Source organism: Balaenoptera ricei, chromosome 13 (assembly GCF_028023285.1).
Source record: "Balaenoptera ricei isolate mBalRic1 chromosome 13, mBalRic1.hap2, whole genome shotgun sequence".
Lineage (NCBI taxonomy): Eukaryota > Metazoa > Chordata > Mammalia > Artiodactyla > Balaenopteridae > Balaenoptera > Balaenoptera ricei.
In genome coordinates, this window is record NC_082651.1 from 77257238 (window position 1) to 77269395 (window position 12158).

Here is a 12158-nt window from a genome sequence, read left to right on the forward strand (position 1 = left end):
GATTTCCTAAAAATATAAGCTATGACACAATTCTCAACATATGGCAATCAACGTGTTTTCTTCTCAGCAATGAGGAAAGGTCTAGGAAGAGCTATGCTTCTTTCCACTCTCTTTTTCTCTAAGAAGTGACAGGGAGAGGTTAAAGAAAAAAAAAAAAAAGAGGGTATTATTCTCTTCCTAGTTATAGAAGATAACTGCTTGGAGAAAGACAAACAGCTAAGGGAAAAAGTTACTCTTTCCCTATTTATGTTTTCCCTCTAGGAGAGCTATGCAGGAGAAAGATATCCAAATCCTAGCAAAAACTTTTGGCAAAAGGATACAGAAAAAAAAAATCTGTTGTATGTCAATTATGCCTCAATTTAAAAAAAAAAGAAATCTGTATCATTGATTATTTTATTTAAATAAACCTGTTACAATAGTAAAAAGAAAAAAAATCAAAGATTAGGAAGATACTCAATATAGTAAGGTAAGCTCTTCTACAGTAAAATTTTATTATTTAACTTGGGAAAATAATGAAAATTACACTATTAAATTTAGCCAAACCCAAACTACTACGGAAGATAACGTATGTGGGTTTCCACCTACTTCATCATTAAAAACTAGTTTAAAAATTGGGAGTTCCCTGGTGGTCCAGTGGTTAGGACTCGGCGTTTTCACTGCTGTGGCCCTGGGTTCAATTCCTGGTCAGGGAACTAAGATCCCGCAAGCCATGCAGTGCGGCCAAAAAAAAAAAAAAAGTATATTATAGCAAAGGCAAGTCATAAATAATAGACTCAGGGACAATGAAAAGTTTCTTCTTTCATATTATCTCCCTAATATCTCAATAGAACATGCAAATTTAAAAAGAATTCTTGGGACTTCCCTTGTGGTCCAGTGGTTAAGACTCTGCAATCCCAATGCAGGGGGCCCGGATTCAATCCCTGGTCAGGGAACTAGATCCCACATGCATGCCGCAACTAAGAGTTCGCATGCCACAACTAAGGAGCCAGTGAGCTGTAACTAAGGAGCCCGCCTGCCACAACTAAGGAGCACACATGCTGCAACTAAGACCCAGCACAACCAAATAAATAAATACATTTTTTTAAAGTTTAAAAAATAAAAATAAAAAGAATTCTTACCAGCATTGTTTTCCCATTTCCAGGTGGACCAAAGAGTAACAGTCCTCTGGCAGGAGCTCGAAGCCCTGTGAACAACTTAAAAATATACACTTTATTTCACAACCATGATTCTGGAGACACTTTTTCCAGACATTTTAAGTATTATTTGTTATCTAAAAAGCACCATCTTTCAATAGCATCCTCCCAAAGAGAGATGCCCAGAGCTCTAAAGAGAACACATAATCAATAAATTAGAATAATTACTAAAAACAGAAGAAAACAAAATGAATTAAAACCAAACCCTTATTGATCAAAATGAAAGCAGATTGGTTAAACAAGACATATTGAACATAGTATGCCTCTCTACTTCCTTTAGAAATCTCACCAAATAATAGTAAGTGAATAAAAAAGATATAACTCTTCAAAACAGAACAAAAAATTACAAAAGGAGACAACAGAGGACACAAATTTTTGTAGATGGAGAGCTGATAAAGTGTGGTAAATTATTTAACGGAGTTGAAGGAGCTAAAACCTAAGTGCCAGCTTGTGAAGGGATACCTAGATACAAGGAGCAAGCTGATGAGAACAAAAAACCCTGGAACAGCTCAGGAACTGGAGGCACCAGGTATCAGAGAAAGCAGCAGTAAGGTAGCTGGCCAAAAACAGGGGAACTGATTCAAAGTCTGTATGAGGAACAATGGAACCCATGCTCTTGCCCCCACAAAGAGCACTCCGGCAAGTACTCCTCTTCCATAACCAAAGGAGGCAGACGTCTTATTCTGTAGAGAAATTTAACCAGAGTCTCCAAACTCTGGGACACCAGGCATGGCAGGAATGAAGGGTGAAGCACCCGACTGATAACACTTTACTTAATAGTGAAAGTGTATGTACTTTTAAGTTGAACCATATGAAGCGGTTGATATTCAACTTAAAGATGGAATATTTTTTTGAGTGGTTTTAGGTTTACAGAAAATTTAATGAAAAGTGTAGAGAGTTGCCACATAACTCCTCACTTCCCCCATTTCCCCTATTATTAACATCTTGCATTAGTATGGTATATTTAATACAGCTGATGAATAGTGATATGTTACTATTAACCTAAGTCCATAGTTTACATTAGGTTCACGATTTGTGTCACATATCCACCATTACAGTTTCAACCTAAATCTTGACATCTAATCAAATTATCAACAAGGGAAGACAGTAGATTAAATATATTTTCAGATGTGTGAAATCTCAAAATATTGTCTCACATGACCCTTTCTCAGGAACTTACAGGAGGATGTATGCCATCAAAATGAGAAAATAAACCATGAAAGAGAAAATAGGGAATCCAAAAAACCGAGAGATCCATTAAAATAGAAAGACAAAGATAAGTTCCATGATGATGGTGAAGCAAGATTATAGAACAGCTATGAAATAAGAACAACTGGTCGAATGGAACAGAAAAAAGTGGTTCCAGGCAAAGGGGTTCCAAGAAAAAAAAAAAACTGAGCTAATGAATTTTCAAATTGGTTTGACAATTGGTAAGATGAAAACTAAGCAAACAAAAAAGTAACACAACTATTTACTGTAGGGGGAAAAAAAACCTATACAAGGGAAAAAAACACACTATCCTACTCAGCTTGGTACTTAACATTTACAAGAAATAAATATTGATTTAACCTCAGCAATGATATACTACACTGGGAGGATGGGGTAGGGAATGTGTGATATAATGGAGCTAAGGGTTCATCAAGTTAAAGATTCTACATGAAAAAAAAAAAAGAATTGGCTTTATAAGATTATTACTTAAAGAGGTAAGTTCAAAAACTTTTAAAAAAGCAAATGTTCAAGCTGGTATAATGAAAGATAACATATTTAGAAATTCATGGAAATTTTAGTAGTAGGTAGAACCTTTTAAAATTGGAGAACAGTCACATTCTTCTAGAAAACTGAAAGAAAATGCTATTATTAAGCAGCAAGATAACAAAATAAACATAAGAGTTCTACAGATGAACCGGTTTGCAGGGCAGAAATTGAGACACAGATGTAGAGAACAAACGTATGGACACTAAGGGGGGAAAGCGGTGGCGGGTGGGGGTGGGGGTGCGATGAATTGGGCGATTGGGATTGACATGTATACACTGATGTGTATAAATGGGTGACTAATAAGAACCTGCTGTATAAAAAAATAAATAAAATTAAATTCAAAAACTAAAAAAAAAAACACAAGAGCTCAGAAAAATGCTGACAAATAAGGTGGACAGGATATGAAAGAGGTCTATGAAATAGGACAGAAGAATATATGTTTTCGTTGTCAAATTTTTGAGAAAAGTATGTAGACAGATCATTGTGATATACTTTGAAATGTACTACTTTGGGGTCGGAAGGTATGTTTTATTTTATATTCTTCTTACAGTTTTAACTTGTTTCAAAGATTAATATTTGTGATTTTTAAAAATTACTTTTAAAATATTTAAAACATAGTCCTATTTGATGGCAGGGAGATGGACAAGAGTTTTTTCAATGTCCTTTCCAGGTCCATGACTTCATGAATGAACAAGGGTTAAAGTACTTGCTTTAGGTAATTCTGAGAAGAAATTAACTCAAGCATATATTTTTAATATTATCTCCTTAAAGCCATTTTTAGCGTTCGGTGACTTAATTATGATTCTGCGTTTCTATGATGAAATAAAAATTCTAGCATGCTAAAGAATGAATAAGTTCGTCATGATGCCTGTCATACCCAACTTTCCAATCTAGCCTAACAATGTCCCCACCGTGGTCCATGCAAGCTCCCCACTGTGGACAATTATGAATAAAGCTGATTTGTTGCACAATGGAGATGCTTTATGAAATAAGTCTGACCCATTCACGGCTTACCACGATCCATTTTATGGGTCTACTGTGAAAAGCTGAGCTAGAACAATCATATTCCTTTTCTGAATTAGAATCTGAACTAGAATTATAAAAATGGTCCAATTGGCAGGTGTGGAGACAGGGAGACAAATGGTCCAAACCCTGAGGTCTGGGTCTACCTCAAATTCTGTCCTTCCTCAAGCTCCAATTTAGTACATTTACTAAGGTTTCTGCCCCTCCCAAGGCTAGGTTATTCAACTTTGAAATTCCAGTTTTTTCTAATATTATAGCGCCACCATGGAAATATGCCAAAATGCAAAGTCATATGCTGTTTGACCTCACTTTCCACTTTAGATGTGTTCCCTAAAGCTATGGGTAGAGCAGAAGCTGAATGCCTTCTAGCACAGTCCAAATATTTCCTTACTACCTTTACAATTTTAGATATATTTTTGTACCCTAAGAAGCATACCACTTAATAAATACTAAAATCCATACTTAAGAATTAGCTGGCAGTTATAGCATTGAGGCGGCAGTCTAATGTTAGGAATCTTATTTATTTCATTTCCTAGAACCACCACTTAACTATAATGTTGAGCAAGAAATTTAGATTTCAGGATTAGTTTCTTTATCCACAAGTGGACTAGATGACTGCTAAGATCCTTTTCAGGTCTACAATTATATGAGTTCTTTCAACAAGCATTTTTTTGTCAATACTCACTCTGCTACATTTACTACTCTTACATAACCCCAGGCAAAAAGTAAGCCCAAATACAAGCTATAATATGTTTCCTCCAAGTGTGGCCTGAGGTGCTACAAGAGATAAATTTGGTTCATATAAGGACAAATGCCTTCTATTTTAATAATTCTCTATTTTATTGTGTATTAGGAAAATTTCAATTAGTATATTAGACCAGTGATTTCATGCACACTGCTTCTTAGAGTGGGCAAGAAGTAAAAATAAAGAAAGCAGACTCAAAAAATAGTAAGTTTCAGTATAGTTGGTACTCACAAGTTATAAACACCATGAAAGTAGTATGAGAGTGACATAGACTATAGAAAACTAGAGCCACACAAGCTTTACACATTCATTTAAAAGCGTATTCATCACAATGTGCCATATAACATCTATTTTCACGAGATTTTGTAAATGAGTCCATTAAGACTTGAAAGTTCTAGGAGAAGAGAAATAACTAATCCAGACTGGATCCTCATATTTATTTTTTGCAATATTTTCAGAACAGCATCAAACATGCAATCCGTGAATTGTGAGAATCCAAAACAATGCTAATTGGGAGATTAGGTTTGACATAAATACACTACCATGTGTAAAACAGATAGCTAGTGGGAACCTGCGGTATACAGCACAGGGAGCTCAGCTTGGTGCTCTGTGACGACCTAGATGGGCGGGATGGGAGGGGATGGGAGGGAGGCCCAAGAGGGAGAGGATATATGTACACATATGGCTGATTTACTTCGTTGTACAGCAGAAACTAACACAACATTGTAAAGCAATTATACTCCAATAAAAAAGAATGAAGCACTGAAAGAAAGAAAAACAATGCTATGTGTGGAAAATTAAATATTTATTATCAATTGCAAGATTACCTAACTTCCTCAGTGAGTTTAAAAATAAGGGATGAAAAGGTGAGGTCCCTACCCATCATTCACCAGCTCTCCACTTACTTTGATGACTTAATATCTTGAAAATAATTCTTTTATTTATTTATTTACATATTTATTTATTTATTTATTTATGGCTGCGTTGGGTCTTCATTGCTGCGCGTGGGCTTTCTCTAGTTTCGGTGAGCAGGGGCTACTCTTTGTTGCGGTGCGCAGGCTTCTCATTGCGGTGGCTTCTCTTGTTGCGGAGCATGGGCTCTAGGTGTGCAGGCTTCAGTAGTTGTGGCACACCGGCTCAGTAGTTGTGGCTCGCGGGCTCTAGAGTGTAGGCTCAGTAGTTGTGGCACACAGGCTTAGTTGCTCCGCGGCATGTGGGAATCTTCCCAGAACAGGGATCGAACCCGTGTCCCCTGCATTGGCAGGCGGATTCTTTCTTAACTTTAAATCTCTCTTACCTTGATATAAAAATTATTTCCTGTTACCTACTTTTCCTATAAATTTAATTAAAAATGGACTGGGAATTAGGAACCATTATATTTATTCTCCTCTCCAGTATAAATAACTAGTCAACATCAACTGCTAATGTTTTTTTCCCTTAAAAGACATCTAATCTACTATTATATGAACTAATCATTCTAGTATAGCTCAAACACTTCTTTACTGTACTATGGATTCAGTAATGGATGATGCTATAGGAAAATGATAATATAAAATCCTTACCTCAGGCCTCAGAGAAGGAAGAATAACAATTTCTTGCAATGCTTGTTTTGCCAACTCTTGACCAGCTATATCATCAAATTTAACAGCTGTTCCACTAAGAAACAGAATTTCAGTTAGCTCCGTAACAGAAATATACTTCAGTTATTATAATATTAAGTCTAAGCTCTATGTAACATAGCCATTTTTATGTTAACTGTGAAACTATAGTTAAATCAGTAAAGCAATGGTTTTCTACATTTACAGTAATTGAAAACCATCATAAAAATTACATATGTAAATTAGACAAGGTATATATATTATCTATTTCACTCATGATATATTTCATAAATAAAAAGAAATTTAAAACCCCATAAAACACTTTAGATGACAAAACTTACTTGTCCACAATTTCGTTCATTATAAGGTTAGCAAGGTTGCTGTCCACATTCCTAAAGTTCTTCAAGTCTTTCTTTTTACGAGCAGCAGTTGTAGGGGTAGAAGGTTTATTTGTTCTATTTGTTTTTGGTGTACTCTTGAAGGACACAAAATTTTAATGTGAAAACACAACATAATGTTTACACTTTTCACATGTGAGTCAACCTTAATGTTCACAGAATTAAAGGCTTAAAAGTAGCAAAAAATGGATATAAAAATCCAAAAATTGTATATTTACTCCAAGATAAAATGGCATTCACTATAGAACTACATTTGGCATGAAGTGGGTTTATAGAAGATTTTATCCAGAGAGATTCAGTTACTATAAAATAAAAAGGCTCTATCACAATGCAGTCATACAATTTTGATCCTTGTTAGAATTGTAACAAAACTCTATGTATGTTTAATGTTATAAAACATTTATGTAGATTTAAATAATTAAAAGAATAACAAATTTTAAATGAACTATAGGGAATTCCCTGGTGGTCCAGTGGTTAGGACTCAGCGCTTTCACTGCCAAGGACTCGGATTCAATCCCTGGTCAGGGAACTAAGATACCACAAGCTGCACCGTGTGGCCTAATAAATAAATAAATAAATTTTTTAAAAAAAGAATTATACAGTATTATACAAAACAGATTGGATAAGCAAACTTACTATTAACCTATTTAGGACCAAAAGGAGTTAAAAAAAATTTGCTTAAAAAATAATAGAGAAAAAAAAACATTTGCTTTTTAGTAGCAAGTTGCCTCTACTACTTAGAGTCTTAAAAATCTAAATTAAAAAAAAAGTTTCATTCAATGTTGTAGAAACTTATCAATTATCTAAGGTATTATAAAGTACTTGTAATAAACTTAAGCAAGCATATCATGTTCAAAATTTTCTACTTGCAACAGCATAGCAATTAAAGTTACTGTCTCCAAATACCTTATGAGTGGCAGTTGCAGGACCAGGTCCCTGTCTCACTCCAGAAACCATGGATAAACCACTGCAGCTAGGTGCTCTGTGGTGGCCTGAAAGAGCTGTGGATCCAGTTTTCATAACTGTTTTTGAACGAGGCAGTGAATTACTAGTGTGCGTTAAGGGATCTTTTCTTTTCGGAACAGCTCCACTTTCTATCAAGGAAAAAAATAAAATCATCATGGTTAGAAAATTGTGGCTAAACATTATAAAAAGTAATATAAAGACCAGTACAAATTTGTAAAACTAATTGTTTTTTACTTCAACAATATTTCAAAATAAGATTTCAATCAGAATATATACTAGGGTGTTCATAAGGGTTATTACTGGGTGTGGGCAAGATTATGGGTTATTTAGCTTTTTCCTTTTCCTGATGTATATTATAATTTTCTTATAAGGAATATGTATTTGCTATAAAAAGAAATAACTTTATTTGTGGGGACAGGAGGAGGATATAAAAAAGGTACCAAGCAATAAAGCTGCCAAAATTTTCTTTTTTTTCTTTGTTTAAAAGCTGCCAAAAATTAAACAAACAAAATGTAGTAAAGGCATTAGGGATAGGTTGTATGGAGAAAAAAAAAAAAATAGCACTTCGTTCCAAACTTTTAAGACTACAAAATAGTATGAAAGTCCAGTCTGTGCCACCAAAGGTTTTAAAAAATAATTTTAATTTAAAGGGTATAAAGATATGGTTAAATCGCCAAGTATTTTATCCTCTATCTATGCAAATAAACACATATAGGACACCTTCAATTAAATCTAAAAGGTTACCTGACCTAGCTACCGTGCTCTTCTACATAAATTACAGACTTTTGAATGTTCAAATCTCACTGCTTCTAAATAATATTTTCATATACTATATAACAAACATCAGAGTTTATGAATAACAATGTTCACTGTGAAGACAGATGTTAAATCAGTCAGCAAATTAGAGTAGCCTAGAGAAAAGACTAGCTGAAGGACAAAAGCCTTATTGTTGCTCTTGTCATCAAATCCCTTAATATGGTTTAAGGAAACAAAAGAAGGGAACTTAAGAGTACAGTAAATTAGGGACTTCCCTGGCGGTCCAGTGGTTAAGACTCCGTGCTCCCAATGCAGGGGGAGCAGGTTAGATCCTGGTCAGGGAATTAAGATCCAAGGGTTCTTTTCTAGTAAACAAATGCAAAGTTCTGTACCATATGTTCAAGGAACTAATGGATAATGACCCTATAGGAAGAAGCAGGAAAGCAATCCAGAAAAGGGAATGACAATAAGGAAAAGCCAAGGTGTGAATAAAAGCAAGATCTGTCTAGGGTGATGATAGGTATCATGCATTTCAGAGGGAAAAAAGGAGACCGGAGAAGAATTTCTTCAAACAGAAAATATACAGTCCTAAGATTACAAATGGATAGAAATTTTCATAAGGAACTGTGAGAATGACAGCAGACTTTTCATAAAAATAACAAAGGTCAGTAGACAATGGAGTATGCTCAAAATGCTGAAGGAAAAAACAATGTTAACTTTCATTTATTCTATATTCAGGTGACCAGTCACATAAGAATGAGGGTATTTTCAGACACTAGAAAGGCTGAGAGAGTTTACTATCTACAAACCCTCATTAAAAGAAATACTAAAGGAGGTCTTGTAGTTAAAAAGCAAATTAAAGTAAAGCAATTATACTTCAATAAAGATGTTTAAAAAAAAAAAAAGCAAATTAAACACAGAAAGGAGTAAAAAACTGTAACATGAAGCTAGAGAGCAAGAAAAAAATCAGACAATGTGGGGGGAGGAAAAACCCAAAAGGGCAAATAATTAAAATATATTATTTTTCTTTGGGTAAACAATATTTACTAAGTTACTAATAATATGAAATATAATTTTTCAATATAACTAAAAACAGTGATATATATACACATATATATGTACATATATACACACACACACGGAATGAAGGATAATGGTGGCGTAAGAGAATTAAACCTTCTTCTACCTGAAAAAGAAGTCAATACAGGGGCTTCCCTGGTGGAGCAGTGGTTGAGAATCTGCCTGCCAATGCAGGGGACACGGGTTCGAGCCCTGCTCTGGGAAGATCCCACATGCCGCGGAGCAACTAGGCCCGTGAGCCACAATTACTGAGCCTGCGCGTCTGGAGCCTGTGCTCCGCAACAAGAGAGGCCACGATAGTGAGAGGCCCGCGCACCGCGATGAAGAGTGGCCCCCACTTGCCACAACTAGAGAAAGCCCTCGCACAGAAACGAAGACCCAACACAGCCATAAGTAAATAAATAAATAAATAAATAAATAAATAAATAAATAAATAAATAAATAAAAAAAAGAAGTCAATACATATCAAAAACTCATAAATCAGGAATAGCAATAAAAGCATAATATTTAAAAGTATAATGAGCATGAGAAAAAGTAGCAAAGAGTTAAATATTGTATGAGGAGCCAAACTAGGGGTGCAGGTAAGAAAGGGAGATATAACAGGTGGGAAGGGGAATATTATTTTTCTTTATAAACCTTTCCAGTATTTTTTAATCAACATTTTAGGGTATAATCTATGTATAATCTTTTGCATGCATTTAAAATGTATAATATATTGGCAAAATAGCCACTAAAATCAAGATACAAAATGTTTCCATCATAGCCAAAAGTTTCCTTGTATCCATTTGCACTCCATTCCTCTTACTGCCCCTGGCCCTAAGCAATGACTAATCTGCTTTCTGAATACTGGAGTCATCTGATTTAGCAATTTCTATTGATCTAAGTTCAAGGTCACTGAATCTTTCATTTGACATCTCCAATCTGCTGTTGAGGCTATCTAGCAATTTTTTTCACCAACTGTACTTTTCAACTTTAAAACTTCCATTATTTTTATTGTTTAGTTTATATTCTCTGCTAAGATTGCAGGTTTGTTAACAGATGCCATATTTTCTTTTAATTCTTTGACCATATTTATAATGGCTGCTTTGAAGTCTTTATCTGCGAAATTCAACATGTGGGCCCAGCCAAGAATAAGTTTCTACAGGCTGATTTCTTTCTTGAGTAAGGGTCACACTTTCCTATTTCTTTGCACGGCTAATAATTTTGACTTGAAAACTGGACATTGTAGATAACACATAAAGTATTAAGCAGACTTTGGCATATCTGCTTCCTAAGAGAGAAGAAGTAACTCATCCAAGTGAAACATCATAGAATGTTCCATAAGTGGGTGACACTAATGAACTAGGCATGAATGAGCCAGCTGATTCACTAAGGCTCAACAGGAATCAAACACCAGTGCTGCATAAATTAGCTGTGAAGTCAGTATGTCCCCCCAACAAGAAAAAAGAACAGAACTGGTAACTAGGTATTTAAAATAAGACAGTTTGATTTTTTTAATGGGTCCCAGAAGAGAAAGCTGCTTTGTCCCCCAACATGGCAGAAAAATACAATAGTATCTCACATGTGGAATTAAGTAGAAGAAAATCAAGATGACAAGGGAAAGGCATACCAGCTCCTCAGGGCTAGAAAATTTTGCTGTTTACTCAGGCAGGATTATTAGGATCTCAAATTTGTATTTTGGAAACTTCACTATTTACACGTGGTGCATTCTTACATTTCTTTGTTTTTTCAAACAGTTCATTATGAAGACGTCAGCCCTTCACAAACATGCTAAAAGAAACAGACAAAATACTTCTCTATACTTGAAAAGGTTATTTTAAATCAGATACACGAAGGAATGGGAAAATGAACGTAGTTACTAAGGTGGGGCTCTGTAGTGGAAGACCAAACCAGAGTGAGAACTCCTTAAGGAAGAGGTGAAGCCACAAGGGAAAGAGTTGATGACCAATTGTCTCTTCCATCCCAAGAAAACCACTCACACTATTTCTTCTTTATTGAAATCTTGTTCATTGCAGCACGATTTACAATAGCCAGGACATGGAAGCAACCTAAATGTCCATCAACAGAGGAATGGATAAAGAAGATGTGGTATAGCAACTAAGACCTGGCGCAGCCAAATAGATAAATAAATAATAAAATAAATATTTTTTTAAAGAGATGTGGTACATATATACAATGGAATATTACTCGGCCATAAGAAAGAACAAAATAATGCCAAGTGCAGCAACATGGATGGACCTAGAGATTGTCATACTGAGTAAAGTAAAGTAAGTTAGACAGAGAAGGGTAAATATCATATCGGGGGGGGGATAAACTGGGAGATTGGGATTGACATATACACACTACCATATATGAAATAGATAACTAATAAGAATCTACTGTATAGCACAGGGAACTCTACTCGATACTCTGTAATGGCCTATATGGGAAAAGAATCTAAAAAAAGAGTGGATATATGTGTATGTATAACTGATTCACTTTGCTGTACACCTGAAACTAACACAACATTGTAAATCAACTACACTCCAATAAAAATGAAAAAAGCAAACAAACAAAAAAATAAATCTCGAAACTTTTTAAAATCACATATGAGTAAAGAAAGCAGTTGTTTTATAGTCTATACTAAGGGTTTTCTGCTACAATT

General features: G+C 34.9%; 1 protein-coding gene across 5 annotated transcripts in view; it reads right to left on the minus strand.

Moving 5' to 3' along the window:
• Positions 1-12158, minus strand: part of SPAST (spastin) — a 53132-nt gene that overhangs the window by 13078 nt on the left and 27896 nt on the right. For all 5 annotated transcript variants that reach the window (XM_059943646.1, XM_059943645.1, XM_059943644.1 and 2 more), the window contains 4 exons: positions 7619-7806; positions 6656-6789; positions 6279-6372; positions 1119-1193 (listed from right to left, as the gene is read on the minus strand). In XM_059943646.1, coding sequence (XP_059799629.1) covers positions 1119-1193; positions 6279-6372; positions 6656-6789; positions 7619-7806 — 491 coding nt within the window. The remainder of the gene's footprint in view (positions 1-1118; positions 1194-6278; positions 6373-6655; positions 6790-7618; positions 7807-12158) is intronic.